Genomic DNA, 18,102 nt, shown 5'->3' with positions numbered 1-18,102 from the left:
TTGGCTGCTTTATAGAGTTGAACTTCTTTGGTGTTGTTGGGAGTTGCACCCTTCCAGAAAGATGGAGAGTATTCCATCACACTCCTGACATGTGCCTTGTAGATGGTGCACAGGCTTTGGGAAGTCGAGGTGAGTTACTCACCGTAGCATCTGACTTGCTCTGGTAGCCACTTGTCTATTTATCTGGCTGGTCCAGTTCATTTTCCGATCAATGGTAACCCCCAGGATGTTTATAGTTATTATCAACCCATCGACCAGATGGAGGAATATGAGATAATTAATATATCTTTCTTTCAAAGATGTGATGGTGCTGTTCTCTGCTCTGTGGTTTGCTGCTCAAAGCATAAATCTGACATTTTTCACCTTGTAAATCCAGCAGACCAGAAGTTGGCGATTGTCCAGAAACAAGCCAAGATCCAGAATTAGACTCAGACAGAGTAGCTCGAGCAGCAGACAATCTTCTGAGGAGGTAGGTATGGATATGATCGGCGCAACTTGTGGGCCGATGGGCCTGTTTGTGCTGTAGTGTTCTATGTTCTATGTTCAGGTTAGTCACTCACTCGACAGCCTTTATCTCTGGCAGGTGAGAATACAAAGGGGTGGAAGTTATCTACAGTTACTTCAAACTCTAGTTAGATCACCATCTGGATTGCTGTGTTCAGACTCTGCACTTCCAAAGTTTAAGTAGTGAAACCTGTAAATTACTGATAACATCGGCCCCCCTGTCAGGGCTGTTTACCTTCAAATTAGCCTCTAATGTAATGTAAGCATATTCAGTGGAATTGAAAACTCTTTGCCCAGTGACTGGATAATCACTTTGCTGGGAAGCTGGCACTCCAGGCACTCAGTCCCACAGATAAGGGGCTTTCTCTGCCACTGTGCATGATGGGTAAAGAGTTCTCCATTCCACAGATGCCATTTCCTGCAGGAAACATGCTGCTGAATCTCACTGAGCAGAAAACACTGACCTCAGGCAGGTCAGGGGCAGTGAGGAAACAAGCTTCACTGGTAAGCACCAGTCACCCTGACTCAGTGAAAGGATTTGATGCATTGAAGACTGTTCATGGTTCACAATTTGCCAGTGTCCATGTTACAGAGTGCTATTGTATAGTTATCACCTACCCTAATCAGATATGTTTCAGTGGCTGTCCACGTCTATAGTTTTAACTGTTTGCCCTTGGGATGGGTGCTGTGTAAATTTGTCGGAAAGCATTGGTGTTTGGTGCAGACTCGATGGGCCGAAGGGCCTCTTTCTGCACTGTAGGGTCCTATGATTCTATGATGTTTAAAGACTTAAATGACAAGGAAAGTTTGCAGAGGGTAGGCCTGTATTCTCTTGTGTTAACAGATTGACGGATGATCTAATTCAACTATTCAGAGAATTAAATATAGAAAATAACTAAATTAAATAGAGTAGAGGAGAATGAGAGGAGATCTTATAGAAATATATAAGATTATGAAGGGGATAGGTACTGTGCTGTAGTGTTCTATGTTCTAGAAGCAGGGAGGTCATTTCCACTGGGAGGTGAAACTAGAACTAGGGGGCATGGCCTCAAAATAAGGAGAAGCAGGTTTAGGACTGAGTTGAGGAGGAACTTCTTCACACAAAGGGTTGTGAATCTGTGGAATTCCCTGCCCAGTGAAGTAGTTGAGGCTACCTCATTGAATGTTTTTAAAGCAAGGATAGATAAATTTTTGAATAGTAAAGGAATTAAGGGTTATGGTGGGTGGGTAAGTGGAGCTGAGTCCATGAAAAGATCAGCCAGGATCTTATTGAATGGCGGAGCAGGCTCGAGAGGCCAGATAGCCGACTCCTGCTCCGAGTTCTTGTGTTCTTATGCTAGAGAGTGAGATATGATTGGTTGTGACTGGTGGATTCCAGAATAAGCAGACATCGCCTTAAAGTTAAAGTTTATTTATTAATTAACACTTTATTTACACATTAGCACTGCAATGAAGTTACTGTGAAATTCCCCTAGTCAGGACAAGGCGGTGCCTGTTTGGGTCAATGCACCTAACCAGCACATCTTTCAGATTGTGGGAGGAAACTGGAGCACCTGGAGGAAACCCATGCAGGCACGGGGAGAACATGCAGACTTCACACAGACACTGATCCAAGCTGGGAATCGAACTCTGTGAGGCAGCAGTTCTAACCACTGTGCCATCATACCACCCCAACCTTACAATCCGAGCCAGGCTGTTCTGGCCTGGTGTCAGGAATCACCTCCTCAACAATCAGGGAAGGGCAGATTTGGAATTCTGCATCTCCGCCTGGCTCCAAATGGCTGTCGGATGTGGAGGCCAATTGGTAATTTTAAATCTGAAATTAGCAGATTTTTGTTGGCCAGGGTTATTAAAGGTATCAGAACAGGAGCAAGGCAAGCGGAATGGAAGAGTGGCAGATCAGCCATGAAGTAATGAAACGATGGTGTAAGTTTAAGGGGCAAAATGGCCTCTGCCCACACTTTGTTTTGGTGCCTGCTTATTCATTTTTTTGTCGATATTTCTTTGCATTTCTAGCGTGAACTGAGCAGGGACATTGGTGCTCCGTCACTCATCATCCTCGCTCACGCTAGGAGGACTGACGGAAGACTGCAAGGGTATCAGCTCACTGGATCTGTGCAAAGCTCAGGGGGCAGACCTAAAATGCACCTGCGTATTGTCGATCTGAAGGAAGACAGCACGTGGAAAATGTGTGTGGACGCTGCCATTCCGAAAGCACACAAAGCATTGGTAATGTATGGATGATTATAAACGAAGTAAGTGATTAAGCCCAGAATGTGGCCATTTGGTCCATCTTGCCTATACCGACTTCTCTACATCCTTCTCCATACCCCCGCCGATTTTTCCTTTCAAGTATCAATCCAATTTCCCTTTGGAATGAAACCTTTGAGCTTTCTACCGCAGCTACTTCAGGTAGCACATTCCAGATCACAAAAACTGTCCAAAAGAAGTTTCCTCCATTTTGTCCCCTCTCCAATCTTTTGTGTAGGCCAGTGGGTTGTGTACCAGTTTACCATGGCTCATATGGATGCATGTGTCTCAAGTTCATAGAACATAGAACACTACAGCACAAACAGGCCCTTCGGCCCACAAGTTGCGCCGATCGTATCCATACCTACCAAGCCATAGAATTATCTGTAACTCCCAATCCCATTAAATCCCATATACTCATCCAGAAGTCTTTTAAAAGACCCCAGCGAGTTCGCCTCCACCACCACCGACAGCAGCCGATTCCACTCACTCACCACCCTCTGAGTGAAAAACTTACCCCTAACATCTCCTCTGTACTTGCTTCCCAGCACCTTAAACCTGTGTCCTCTCGTAGCGACCATTTCAGCCCTGGGAAATAGCCTCCAAGAATCCACCCTATCTACACCTTTCAACATTTTATAAACCTCTATCAGGTCGCCTCTCAACCTTCGTCTCTCCAGGGAGAAGAGACCTAGCTCCCTCAACCTATCTTCATAAGGCATGCCTCCCAATCCAGGCAACATCCTTGTAAATCTCCTCTGCACCCTCTCAATAGCTTCCACACCCTTCCTGTAGTGAGGTGACCAGAATTGCGCACAGTACTCCAAGTGGGGTCTGACAAGGGTCTTATAAAGTTGCAGCATCACCTCCTAACTCCTAAACTCAATCCCTCGATTAATAAAGACCAGTACACCATGCGCCTTCTTGACCACATCCTCCACCTGCAAAGCCGATTTGAGCATCCTATGGACCCAGACCCCAAGATCCTTCTGCTCCTCGACACTGCTAAGACGCCTACCCTTGATGTTGTATTCCTTCATTCTATTGGTCCTGCCAAAATGGACCACTACACATTTATCCATGTTAAAGTCCATCTGCCACTTCTCCGCCCAGTCTTGCATCCTATCTATGTCACGCTGCAACTTCTGACATCCCTCCAGACCATCCACAACACCACCAACCTTCGTATCGTCGGCGAACTTACTAACCCATCCCTCCACTTCCTCATCCAGGTCATATATGAAAATGACAAACAGCAAGGGTCCTAGAACAGATCCCTGGGGCACTCCACTGGTGACCGACCTCCATGCAGAAAAAGACCCATCCACAACCACTGCAGGCAAGCCAGTTCTGGATCCACAAGGCCAAAGCCCCTTGGATCCCATGCCCTCTCACCTTCTCAAGAAGTCTTGCATGTGGGACCTTATCAAATGCCTTGCTGAAGTCCATGTGAACCACATCCACCACTCTTCCTTCGTCAATGTGTTCAGTCACATTTTCAAAGAACTCAACTAGGCTCGTAAGGCGCGACCTGCCCTTGACAAAGCCGTGCTGACTATTTCTGATCATTCTAAACTTCATTAAATGCTCATAAATCTTGTTCCTCAGAATCCTCTCCATGTCTTCTAGTTATCAGTTGTGGTAGCATAGCCCCTTTAAGGAGACATTCTCTGAGGGCCACATGATCGGGCTGGACTTGTGGTGGGAATCTGAGGCAATTGAGTGCAAGGGTGCGTATCCTGGACCAGGAGAGGATCCTCTGTCAAAGACAAGGAAGAATAATGTAAAGTCGCCTAGTTATTCTGTCCAACCCTATATAGGGCTAATCATTGCTTTGGCAATAATGCCTTTCTGTTCTGACCTTGGCAATAAAGCCTTTCTGTCGGTTCCAGACAGGGGAATTAAGGGTTACGGGGAGAAAGCGGGAAAGTGGAACTGATCCACTTCAGATCAGCCATGATCTTATTGAATGGAGGGGCAGGCTCGAGGGGCTAAATGGCCTACTCCTGCTCCTATTTCTTACGTTCTTATGATTCCTCATCGAGTTGTCCTCTGTTTATTACACTAGTGAAATCAGTTCCCTCTTACTTATCTTGGCCAGAACTCCACACAAATCCATCAAGTACGTCAGTGTGCACTGTCAGCACTCCACAGTTGCAGGCTGCTGTTCTGATACAAGCTTGGCCAAGAAGCCAGAAACTGGAACAGAAATTGGGCAAGTTCCAGGGGCAATGGGTGCTTTCCCACCTCCACACCTGGGAGGGCTTTTGGAGTGTACAGGTGAGCCCCAGCAGGAATAATGTCATCTGGCTCACCATGCTCCAAGTCAAAGGTAATCGAGAAGTTATTGGCGCAGGGCTGAAACCTGTCTGGATCACTCCTTCAGGCGTTTAGATAGGTGCTTGTGCTTTCAACTGGACTGGCTGAGGCACCCATTCTTTGATGGGTGGGTGCCCCCGTTGTAAATCAAAGGCACTGAGTTATTTATAGAAACACGTGGTCAGACCCCATTTGGAGTATTGTGGGCAGTTTTGGGCCCTGTATCTAAGGAAGGATGTGCCGGCCTTGGAAAGGGTCCAGAGGAGGTTCACAAGAATGATCCCTGGAATGAAGAGCTTGTCATAGGAGGAATGGTTAAGGACTCTGGGTCTGTACTCATTGGAGTTTAGAAGGATGAGGGGGGATCTTATTGCAACTTACAGGATACTGCGAGGCCCTGGATAGAGCGGACATGGAGAGGATGTTTTCACTAGTAGGAAAAACTACAACCAGGGGGCACAACCTCAGGCTAAAGGGATGATCCTTTAAAACAGAGATGAGGAGGAATTTCTTCAGCCAGAGAGTGGTGAATCTGTGGAACTCTTTGCCGCAGAAGGCTGTGGAGGCCAGATCATTGAGTGTCTTTAAGACAGAGATAGATAGGTTCTTGATTAATAAGGGGATCAGGAGTCATGGGGAAAAGGCAGGAAAATGGGGATGAGCAAAATATCAACCATGATTGAATAGTGGAGCAGACATGATGGGCTGAGTGGCCTAATTCTGCTCCTATGTCTTACATTCTTACAGTCTTATGTGCCATTGACTATGACAAACTGTCTTTTTTAAATGTTCTAGATGATGTACAGATGGGGTGAAAACTGTCAGACGTATAAGATGTCTTATAAAGCATCGATGGGATATCTCGCAAATCATCCAGCCTTGAAAATTAAGATTTGGTGGTCGGAAATCCCTCATATGATGATAGCTGGTGGAAGGATGTAAGCATTTGTGTTATACAATTGTCTTACTCTGCACTTTTCCATGTACACCACCTACAACACTAACACAATGCTCTTTTTAACCAGGGTTGAGGCTGGAGCTGCTTACTTATTAGGGTTTTCCAGTAAATTTGAAGTTAATCCTTCTCACCAGATCACACAACTGATAGCCCTCACATCACCGTGGACTATTGATACAATTATTAAACTACCCAGGGTATGGTTATCTCTATTTCACTGCACAGGTTTCCAGTTCACATTGTCTTGATTGGAGAGCTGTGATTTCTTTACCTGCATAACTGTTAATCTTGTTTCGATGCCAGTTTACAATCTATTACCAAGGCTTCGAGCTCCCTATGCCAGTGCACATCCAAACAATGGCTCCAATTGTACGAACACGAGGATTCAAAGGCATCACCGAAATCACCCGACTGCTCCTGACAACAAACCAACGTAATTATTGTTTCTACTTGTCCTCGGAGAAATGATCTGCGTGTGATTTCACCTGATAGCTCGTTCAACATGTAGGAACACATTGCAAGCCTGAAATCAGCTCATGCTGTGATACGTTAAACACGGAAAAGGCACTTGGTGAATTGATACTTCAAAGCTTAAACTCAGTGGTACCAACAGCCCAGGTGAAGGGCATTCTCCCTTCTGGAGCACAGGTCTTGAGTACTATGCTGTAGCTCCATCTCTGATCTGTGTTGGAATTAAGCTTGTGTTCTTCCCTGGGGGAGAATGGTTATTGAATTAAAGGAGTTCCTTTCCTCTTTAGAATACTTCATATTTCTCCCAGGTATGAAATTGTGACAGGCAGCTTGAAGAAACATAAGACTAGATTTTCTCATTCTAATGTTCTCATTCTTATGTTCTTATGTTCTAACAACAATTATTTAGCAGCTATAAACATTTCAAGACACTTGATTAAACTGAAAAATACAAATTGTACAGAACCCTGCGTAAACCACATTTAGTCCAGATTTTACCTTCATCTTACAAAACGGAGATAGAAGCAATGGAGAAGATAGTTTAGACAGATAACCTGGGTTACACCTCACTTGGAGCATTGTACACAGTTCTAGTAGGTAACATGGTGGTATATTGGTTAGCACTGCTGCTTCACAGCTCCAGGGACTCAGGTTCGATTCCGGCCTTGGGTGGAGTCTGCACATTCTCCCCGTGTCTGTGTGGGTTTCCTCTGGGTGCTCCGGTTTCCTCCCACAGTGCAAAGATGAGCAGGTTAGATGGATTGGCCATGCTAAAATGTCCCTTAGTGTCCAAAGATGTGCAGGTTAGGGGGATTGACTATGCTAAATTGCCCCTTGGTGTCCAAATATATGCAGATCAGGGAGATTGGCCAAGCTAAATTGCCCCTTAGTGTCCAAATATGTGCAGGTTAGATGGATTGGCCATGATCAGGGAACAGGGTTACTGGAAGTGGGCTTGACTAGAGTACTGATTCAGAGGTCAGTGCAGACCCAATGGGCTGAATGGCCTACATCTGCTCTGGAGGGATTTTTTTGGATTTTATGGATTACATAAATGATATAGAAACAATGCTGCAAAAAAAAATAACAACCATCATACCATAAGTGAGAGATTAAAACTACCAGGAAAAATTGAACAGGCTCGAAAATAAAAGGCTGAGGGGTGACCTGATTGAGGTCTTTAAAATAACAGTGGGGACTCTATCCACCACCTTAAACATTATCTCCCTCTGTTGTTCGTGCACAGTAGCAGCAGTGAGTACCACCTACAAGATGCACTGCATCAAGGACCCTTCAACAGCACCTTCCAAACCCGCGATCTTTACCACCTGGAAGGGTAATGGCAGCAGGTACATGCAAATTAATACAACCAGAAAATGCTGGAGAATCTCAGCAGGTCTGGCACCAAGAAAGAAACAGAGTTCACCGGGACAATTTTGAGTCCGTGTTTGCCGTCAGCACAGACAGCAACATGGCCCAGAAAGTACAGGAGAGTCGGGAAAGTAGATTCTCCCTGGCAACATCCCGTTTCCTGATTTCCAACGTCCCTCACCCACGACTAATGGGGTGGGAACCTCATTTAAATACATTTTAATGAATCACCATCTCCTTAAAAGACCAACAACATTCCCATTGTCCCGTCACTGAATATTCCAACCTTGCCACCTTGGCATCATTGTCAGTGATGTTCACAACAGCTTTATGGAGATGTAAAAGGAGTTCGCCAGGGGGCACCAAGGTAAGTATAGCCCCCCGAGGGGAGAGGAACATGTCCGGGCAGTGTCACACTGCCACTGCCAGTGCCAGGTCGGCAATGCCAACCTGTGCCAGGTGTTAGTGCCAGGGTGGGGCCTTTGGGAAGTGTTATATATTTACATTGATTTTGGCAAAGCAGCACTGAAGTTACACTGAGCACCCTGTGATAATATATGTCTGATGTCACCAGAAGTGGCGGCACTCAGCGCCAGTTGTGGGTAACAGGGCAGGGTAAAGAAGCAGCCGGTTCCAAACACCCTCATTAATAAAACTCCTTCAGTTAGCCAGCCTCTGTGCCTCCTGGCATCGTTCCTGCAGGCACAGCCGCAGAAATGGTAGCCGAAATTGGCAGAGGTGGGGGGGTGGGGGGGAGCGCTGAGAACTTTGAAGGGGGAAATATGGCAGAGATGAGGGAAATGGATGTGTGGGGGGTGGTGGGGGGAGGCGTGACCTGGTTGAGAGTGGGAAATGCCAGCGATACTGCTGCAGTTGGCTCTGGCAGGTGGAGATTGGGTGGGGGAGAATTCATGATAATTGTGCTGTGACTGGTTGCTGGGGGAAGGGGGGACGTTTAAAGATAGCACCCGATTTCAGTGTCTCCATGAAGAAAGCCTTGCCAACTCTATCAGGTGCCACCCAGCCAGACTGATGGCATAAACCAATGCCCTCACAGTTTTTTTTGTCAGAGTTGCTCAAGATATGGTCTTAAAGCTTGACGGTGCGTCTGGAGAGATACGCATCGGCTTTCGGTCAGAGCCTGGCGCACTGACAAATTATCGTTATTTCATGTCTGTGTGACTCTTCTTCAGATTGGGAAATATATTCCGTTGCTTCACTATCGTTGGATCGGCACTCTGGAATTGCTTCCTTAACAGCAGCCTGAGGTTGCCTACACTTCACCGACTGCTGTTGTTTAGGAATCAAGTGCAGTGTACATCACCACCATGACAAAGACCATTAGTAATGGGCAACAAATGCTGGCCTTCCCAGCAATGCCCCACAAAAATTAATCCCAAACCTGGTAACAATTCCAAATATTGACAGCGATTGGGGATTTTGTGAGTTCATTGAGGAAGAGGTTCATGGAATTGTTAATCAGAAGATAGAGACCAACCAGCTGATAGAGACCAACATTTGTGTGAATTTTTTTTCTACAGGGGAATGTATTGCTGAGAAAGAGCGAGTTGTTACATTCGATAGTAATGAACTAACATATAAAATACTTAACGATTGCCACTACGTTCTAACCAAGGACTGTTCACCTGCTCCGAAGTTTGTTCTGTTGATGCGCCGTGCCAAGAATCAGCACAGAAAGAAAGCAATCAAGCTGCTACTATCAGCGCCCAGTGTGTAAGTAGTGATCGCAATCCACCAACTCCTTCGACAGGAGTTAAATGGCAATGTCCTTACTGTATAAATAATTTCAGAAGGCTTTTGACAAGGTCCACATAAAAGATTAATGTGTAAAATTAAATAAGATCCTTGCTGCAATGAAATAGGGTGGACGTGGAGAAGATGTTTCCACTCATATAAAAACCAGAACCAGAGGGCACAGCCTCAGGCTAAAGGGACGGTCCTTTAAAACTGAGATGAGGAGGAATTTCTTCAGCCAGAGAGTGGTGAATCTGCGGAACTCTTTGCCGCAGAAGGCTGTGGAGGTCAGGTCATTGAGTGTCTTTAAGACAGAGATAGATAGGTTCTTGATTGATAAGGGGATCAGGGGTTATGAGGAAAAGGCAGGAGAATGGGATGCGAAACAGCCATGATTGAAGGCAGAGCAAACTCGATGGGCCGAGTGGCCTAATTCTGCTCCTATGTCTTATGAGCTTATGTTCTTAAACGGACATGGGACCTCTAGACTCAGGTATTGTTTGTAATTTTGATCGTCCATGGATTACTCATGACTCTGTTCTGGTTCTTAAGACTGTATGCAGATCATTAAAATGGAAAATAGTAAAAAAGCACTGAGACGCTGGTCTTTAAATCTAAAGGAATTGAATACAAAGTCTTTGATTAGATCATACCTGGAATACTTGGAGCCGTTCTGGGCACAACATCTTAAGTGCGATATATTGACCTTGGAATGTGTGTGGCGTAGATTTTGCTAGAATTATTCCAGGATTCCAAGGATTACATTACAAGGAGGGATTAAACAAACCGTAGAGTTATATTCCCAGAGGGGTAATTTTATAGAAGTATTCAAATTATTAAGAGAAAGCAATAAGGTAGATAAAGAAACAACTCCTACTAGTTGAGGAACTACAGCAGATAGTTCATGAATGAAATAAAGAAAGATTGAAGATTAGAATTCTCTTCAGCTAAGAGCAATTGATCAATTGTTAATTTTAAATCTGAGGTCAATAGATTTTTATTAACCAAGGGTATGAAGGAATATGTAAAAAGACTGGTAAATGATGGAAGCCCCATACCTAAGGAAGGATGTGCTGGTCTTGGAGGGAGTCCAGAGGACATTCACAAGAATGATCCCTGGAATGAAGGGTTTGTGAGATGAGGAGTAGTTGAGGAGTCTGGGTCTGTACTCAGTGGAGTTTAGAAGAAATGAGAGGGGATCTCATTGAAATTGACAGAATACTGAGAGCCCTGGATAACTTGGATGTGCAGAGGAAGTTTTCACTAGTGGGAGAGACTAGAACTTGAGGGCATAACCTCAGAGTGAAGGGACATTCCTTTAAAACTGAAATGAGGAGGAATTTCTTCAGCCAGAGGGTGGTGAATCTGTGGAACTCTTTGCCACAGAGGGCTGTGGAGACCAGGTCATTGAGTGTCTTTAAGACAGAGATAGGTAGATTCTTGATCATTAACGGGATCAAAGGCCACGGGGAGAAGGCAGGAGAATGGGGATGAGAATCGTATCAGCCATGATTAATGGTGCAGCAGACTCAATGGGCCTAATTTTGCTCCTATGTCTATGGTCTAACTGTGATATCACTGAATGGCAGAATAGCTTCAATGGGCTAAGGACGTATACCTAAAGGGTTTACATACATGATCTGTGCATATGATCATACATGGATTAACCTGGGTGGGCTGAATGGCCCTTTGTTTTTGAATCCCTTGTTGGGGTATGGACCAATGAACAGCAGGTACCAGCTAGATCACCTTTAACCTTTCACCTGACTGGTGGAAGTAAAACAACTGGGTGGCTTCCTCAGCCATCACAGCGGCCAGTTAAAGGCTCAGCCACATTGTTCTGGGTGATTGGAGTCACGTATAGACCCAGATCAGGTAAGAAATCAGGATTCTCTCTGTAAAGGGCTTTAGTGAATCACTTTGAATGCTACAACAATCCATCTGCTTCGTGCTAACTTTCTCTGATACCAGCTTTCGATTTTCAAAAGGGATTTCTCCAATTTCCAGCGTGCAATTTGATGTGCCAGCCATTGTTCATCCAGGCCTTTAGTTTACTCATCAAATAACAAAACCAACATTCATTTCTCTATCGCTCTATCCTTGCTAAATGTGTTGGTAATATCTAATAGAATTTCTGTGTCATCTTTAACAGCGTAATTGAAGCATATCCCATACCAGATGGAATAAAATTCTTGGTGAATGACGTTGAAGCCAAATTAAGTAATCAAGGAAAGATTATTCAAAGTGAGTAACTCTTTTGCAAATGGATTAAATCATACACTTCCTAAAGGGAATGATGCAGCGTTGGCCCATGACGAGGACATATCTTAGAAGTATCGCTTAGTAAAACATTGGCATCAATTTAAATAACAGACTGAAGAGGGAAACGTGTTGCTGAAGCTTTTCATCTTGCACTCATCAGGACAAACACAAGAATACTAAATTTCAAACAATCAGAACAATTTATACTAAAGGAGAAAATAACGCAGGTTGATTGGCAAGTTGCCATGGATAAAGTAACCAGGAACTTAGACTCCCCGAGCCTCTGGGTCATTCAAAAAAGACATCACACTTGAATGTATTCCTTTTGTTCAGAAACAGAAACAGGAGGAGGCCATTTGGCCCTTTGAGCTCCTTCCCCATCATTATGATCATGGCTGATCATCAAATTCAGTATCTCAATCCCCCTCCCCTCCTCCATATCCCTTCATCCCTTTCACCCCAAGATCTATATCTGATTCCTTCTTGTTGAAATCACACAATGTTTTGGCCTCAACTATATTTTGTGGTAGTGAATTCTACACATTCACCATTCTCTGGGTGAAGAAATGTCTCCTCACCTCATCGGGGACATTCTTTCTGAATCTACCCTGTTAGAATTATATAAGTTTCTAGGAGATCTTCCCCTCACTCTTCTAAACTCCAGTAAATATAATCCTAAATGACTTAGTCTCTCCTCAAATGACAGACCTGCCATCCCAGGAATCAGCCTGTTTAACCTTTGTTGTACTCTTGCTATAGCATGATGGAGTTATTGATATGGAAATAATCTTAGTCTGAATATGCTGCCATGTTTTACAAAGAACAAAGAGCAACACAGCACGGGAAACAGGGCCTTCGGCCCAACGAGCCCATGCCGCCATTTTGACATTGTGAGTTCCCTCTTCCACCCATGACCCTTGTCTACACTTATGGCACTCCACATTGGAAACCAGATTGAGGGGAGACTAATTTAGGGACAATTTGTTACACCAATCAGCCTAAGAGCACATCTTTGGGGTGTGGGAGGAAACCGGAGCATCTGGAGAAAACCCACGCAAGCACGGGGAGAATGTGCAAACTCCCGCAGACACCGGCCCAAATCCATGTATCTCCACAGCAAACAGTGATAGTCACTGAGCTGTCGTGTTGCCCGTCAGCTGGTCCAGTTTAAGCGTACACAAATGACATGAAGCACTAGGCTACTCTCGAAACATCCAAGAACAGCCCACGCACAACCCACTGTGTGTATGCCCCTCGTTGGACAAATTTATTGACACAGCTTCAGTCTGTGAGCTTTTTCCCTCCACACATAACTCAGTGTGCAGTTCGGTCCACACACTATCCAAGTTGCCAGCAGAGGACTTAAAAGTTATTTTCTTTTTACAACATTAATTTAGTGGCAACAAGTGGACTGTAGCAATTGTCAGAAGTTCAAAATGTCTAGTTGAACAAATGGATGTCCATTGTCTCCTAGATCTTGTAACTATTCAACAGAATGTGACTGAAATTATTTTAGAAGCACCCTCAATCAATATCGACCAACTGTTCTTTGATGGAGACAGAGTGCAGGTACCTCAGGTTTATTAACAAATTATTGCTTCAAATATTAACTTGGACTGTTGTTGGCAGGTTATTTTTTTAACCCTTTGTGTGTAGATTGTACTCAATCAGATGATGAGTAAGACGTGTGGTATTTGTGGACTAAATAACGGTGAGCACAAAATGATGAAGCCCAATCAAGAGGAGGCCAGAGATGTTGAAGATCTTTTTGAATCGTGGACATTTCCCGGACAATCCTGTACAGATGGTAAGGGGATTGCCACTCATTCTAAATCATCCTAACCTCTTTCAGTTATAACCCTCTGTTGTGGCGCTGCTAGTTGTCAGTTGCTAACAGACTCTGTCCCCTTCAGTGAAGGATTTTGGAGTCTTAAAATTGCTGTTTTTCACCAGCTATGGAAGGGGCCTCCTCCACAACAGCTGGAGGCGCGGTCCAGAGTGTTGGATACAGAGTTACACAGACATACCTCCAGTTTCGATTATCTCGGCAGCCATGTGTCCAGCCCGCCTGGGCCCTAAATTCCAGAATTCCCTCCTTAAAACCCTTTCCCTCATTCTCCGCTTTGATGAGGTGGAGATGCCGGTGTTGGGCTGGGATGGGCACAGGGAGAAGTCTCACAACACCAGGTTAAAGTGCCACAGGTTTACTTGGTATCAAGAGCTTTCAGAGCACTGCTCCTTCGTCAGCTCCATCCACCTGATGAAGGAGCAGCACTCTGAAAGCTCGTGATTCCAAAATAAAACTGTTGGACTTTAACCTGGTGTTGTGAGACTTCTCCCTGTGCCCTTGTCTTTTAAGGCATTCCTCAAATGTTACATCTTTAGCTGAGATTTTAGTCATTTGCCCTAATATCTTTTTAAATGGCTCGGGTGTGTTACATTTTGATTTGACTGCTCATGTGAAGGATGCTTTAGTGTGTTAAAGGGGTTCTTTAAAGACCAGCTGTTACCTTTTACCTTTCCTTCACTTTCTCCTCCAATAACAAACGGTACTTTGCTGAATTTCAGATTGCAAGGTGAGACGAAATTTTGTGGAACTCGGAAGACCTGTCAACTTTGAAGGACTGGATTCCAGATGTTACTCAGTTGAACCAGTTCAACAGTGCCTGGAAGGATGTTCACCTATTGAAACACTCTCACGTGTTGTCGATTTCCACTGCGTTCCAGCCAGTAAGTCTGTCGGCGTAATGTATGTACTTTAAGCAAGAGAAAAACAGTAAAAGCAAATTTATCGTGACATAAGAACATAAGAAATAGGAGCAGGAGTAGGCCATCTAGCCCCTCGAGCCTGCCCCGCCATTCAACAAGATCATGGCTGATCTGAAGTGGATCAGTTCCACTTTCCCGCTTTCTCCCCATAACCCTTAATTCCCCTGTCTATCAGAAACCGATCTACCCGTGACTTAAATACATTTAGCGAGGCAGCCTCCACCACTTCAACGGGCAGAGAATTCCAGAGATTCACCACCCTTTGAGTGAAGAAGTTCCTCCTCAACTCTGATCTAAACTTATCTTGAGGCTGTGCCCTCTAGTCCTACTGTCCTTTCTAAGCTGGAAGAATCTCTCTACCTCTACCCTATCCACCCCTTTCATTATCTTATACGTCCCTATAAGATCCCCCCTCATCCTTCTAAACTCCAACGAGTACAGACCCAGTCTATTTAGTCTCTCTTCATAGTCTAACCCCTTCATCTCCGGTATCAGCCTAGTGAACCTCCTCTGCACTCCCTCCAAGGCCAAAATATCCTTCTGCAAGTGCGGCGACCAAAACTGCACACAGTTAAGTGACAGGAACAAGAGATGTTAAGTGGAATTTTACAACCTCATCACACCCGTTTTGCGGTGTGCCTGAGGTCTGATGTGACTAGCAGGAAGTGTAAGAAGAGAAGAAGGAGGAGAAGGCCAATGAGCAACACTACCCAGGCGCTGCAGGGGTGGCAGCAAGGATTCAGGCATGCAAGGGTGGCCAAAGAGGCCCTGATCACCACATGCTTTGGCCAATAGGGGACTGTGTTGCTGCCCTTCCCCACTCCACCACCACCACCACCACTGCCTCCTGGCGAAGTCCTACGACCTCCTGCAACATTGCAACACCAGCCCGGTGGGCCTGGGTGCGCTGTGTTAGCGGGTTCCTGTGGCAGGCAGGAGGGTGATGACAACTTGCTTTGCGTCATTGTGACGATGCCTTGGTGCAGCCTAGTCTGACTCCTAACGTGTGCTCCCTACGCACGCTGGCACCTGGGCCCACATCCGGGTGGTGGGTAGGGATCGCTGTACACCCCTGTGGAGCAGGAAGGTGCTCATCTCTCTGCTGCAGCCCAAGCATGTTGTCACTAATGGCCTGCATCCCCACCTCTCCCACAAGCTCCGGCACCCGCCCTCAAAGGGGGTGAGGACCCGGATCTCAGGCACACCACCCCATCTTTGTCTCTCCCATCGATTATGGGTATTCTTCCCCTGTGGGGACAGAAGGAGCCGTGTCAAATCTGTTAGCACGGGTTTCAGGGGGTGGCCCTCAGAGGACAAACGTTGTGATACTCTTGAGCGGGGGGGGGGGGGTGGAGAGGGGGCACGGCAAAGGGAGGTGCTTGGGGGCTGGAAGTGGGGGGACCTGGGGGTTATTTAGGGGGCGGATGCCGGATGATGTAAATCGCTCACCTGTGCTGCCCAGATTTGGTTATTAGTTTCCTGATTCTCCGGGCCAGCTCCCTGGCACTAACGCATGCTGCCACCACCTCCCAGGCTGCGTTTCCATCCCTTACTCTGGGACAGTGTGTGTGGGACAGTGGATCTAGATAGGCTGGGCGAATGGGCCAGGAAATGGCAAATGGAATTTAATGTTGGCAAGTGTGAGGTGGTCCACTTTGGTAGGAATAATGGTAGGAAGGATTATTACTTACGTGGCGAAAAACTGCAGCAGGCGACGGTGCAGAGGGACCTCGGGGTCCTTGTGCATGAGTCGCAAAAACCCAGTTTGCAGGTGCAGCAGGTGGTCAGGAAGGTGAATGGGATGCTGGCCTTCATAGCGAGGGGGATTGAATATAAAAGTAGGGAGGTCTTGCTGCAGCTGTATAGGGCATTGGTGAGGCCGCAGCTGGAGTACTGTGTGCAGTTTTGGGCGCCGCACCTGCGCAAAGATATTTTGGCCTTGGAGGGAGTGCAGAGGAGGTTTACTAGGCTGATACCGGAGTTGAGGGGGTTGAGCTATGAGGAGAGGCTGAATAAACTGGGCTTGTACTCGTTAGAGTTTAGAAGAATGAGGGGAGATCTCATTGAGACGTATAAGATGATGAATGGGATGGATAGGATAGAGGTGGAAAGACTCTTCCCGCTCAGAAAGGACAGTAGGACTAGGGGGCACAGCCTCAAGATAAAAGGGGGGCGGTTTAGAACGGAGTTGAGGAGGAACTTCTTCACTCAAAGGGTGGTGAATCTCTGGAATTCTCTGCCCGTTGAAGTGGTGGAGGCTGCCTCGCTAAATATTTTTAAGACGCGGGTTGATGGGTTTTTGATAGGAGAGGGGATTAAGGGTTATGGGGAGAGGGCGGGAAAGTGGAACTGAGCAGCGACAGATCAGCCATGATCTTATTGAATGGCGGGGCAGGCTCGAAGGGCTGGGTGGCCTACTCCTGCTCCTATTTCTTATGTTCTTATGTTCTTATGTGTGTGTGTGTTGGGGAGGTGGGGGCAGGGGATGACTATGTCCTGCCTTGCCAATACCGCCTCTAGCAACCTGGCCAGGTCAACATCTGAAAAACAGGAGCCGATTCTTGGAGGCCATTCCTCCCTGCACTGTCTGCCTGCCCACCTGTCTGTCCATCCTTGGGGTTTTTATGGAGCTGTCTCTTGTTAGGGCAGATCAGCTGCAGGCAGTTTGGGTGAGTCAAGAACCTATCAGAACATTCCAGCAGGTATAGAACATAGAACACTACAGCACAAACAGGCCCTTCGGCCCACAAGTTGCGCCGATCACATCAACACCTACCAATCCATAGACCTATCTGTAATTCCCAATCCCATTAGATCCCATGTACTCATCCAGAAGGCTTTTAAAAGACCCCAGCGAGTTCGCCTCCACCACCACCGACGGCAGCCGATTCCACTCGCTCACCACCCTCTGAGTGAAAAACTTACCCCTAACATCTCCTCTGTACTTGCTTCCCAGCACCTTAAACCTGTGCCCTCTCGTAGCGACCCTGGGAAATAGCCTCCGAGAATCCACCCTATCTATACCTCTCAACGTTTTATAAACCTCTATCAGGTCGCCTCTCATCCTTTGTCTCTCCAGGGGGAAGAGCCCCAGCTCCCTCATCCTATCCTCATAAGGCATGCCTCCCAATCCTGCAGTTTGCCTTGTTACCACGCAGGAAGAGTCAAGTCAGCATTTGCAGGTGGAGGCAGGTGAAGGCGGGGGGGGGGGGGGGGGGGGGGTGGGGGGAGAAGGTGGGGGTGTGGTGATAGTGGGGTGGCAGGGAAGAGAGAGGGTCATGTCAGTCATCGGGGCAAGGGGTGGGTTCGGGTGGGTGGAGGGAGGTGGGTGGGGCGGGGAGAGCGAGGGGCGAAGGGAGTCAGCAATATTGGCGGGGTCTCTGATGCCCGTGGGGGGAGAAGGGGGCTGTATCTGGCCCGTGAGGGTTCTGTCAGCAGCTGTT

General features: G+C 46.4%; 1 protein-coding gene across 1 annotated transcript in view; it reads left to right on the top strand.

Moving 5' to 3' along the window:
• Nucleotides 1-18,102, top strand: part of LOC145348284 (vitellogenin-like) — a 75,221-nt gene that overhangs the window by 56,216 nt on the left and 903 nt on the right. Inside the window, exons 25-34 of the mRNA XM_080196486.1 lie at nucleotides 377-469; nucleotides 2,521-2,733; nucleotides 5,869-6,011; nucleotides 6,099-6,228; nucleotides 6,335-6,464; nucleotides 9,415-9,607; nucleotides 11,781-11,872; nucleotides 13,365-13,459; nucleotides 13,547-13,697; nucleotides 14,459-14,620. Of these exons, the coding sequence (XP_080052612.1) occupies nucleotides 377-469; nucleotides 2,521-2,733; nucleotides 5,869-6,011; nucleotides 6,099-6,228; nucleotides 6,335-6,464; nucleotides 9,415-9,607; nucleotides 11,781-11,872; nucleotides 13,365-13,459; nucleotides 13,547-13,697; nucleotides 14,459-14,620 (1,402 nt within the window). The remainder of the gene's footprint in view (nucleotides 1-376; nucleotides 470-2,520; nucleotides 2,734-5,868; nucleotides 6,012-6,098; nucleotides 6,229-6,334; nucleotides 6,465-9,414; nucleotides 9,608-11,780; nucleotides 11,873-13,364; nucleotides 13,460-13,546; nucleotides 13,698-14,458; nucleotides 14,621-18,102) is intronic.

This window comes from Carcharhinus amblyrhynchos, chromosome 9 (genome assembly GCF_965287045.1).
Source record: "Carcharhinus amblyrhynchos chromosome 9, sCarAmb.v2.hapA, whole genome shotgun sequence".
NCBI classification, from domain to species: domain Eukaryota; kingdom Metazoa; phylum Chordata; class Chondrichthyes; order Carcharhiniformes; family Carcharhinidae; genus Carcharhinus; species Carcharhinus amblyrhynchos.
The sequence above is the reverse complement of the archived record's forward strand: the minus strand, read 5'-3'. Positions and strand labels throughout refer to the sequence as shown.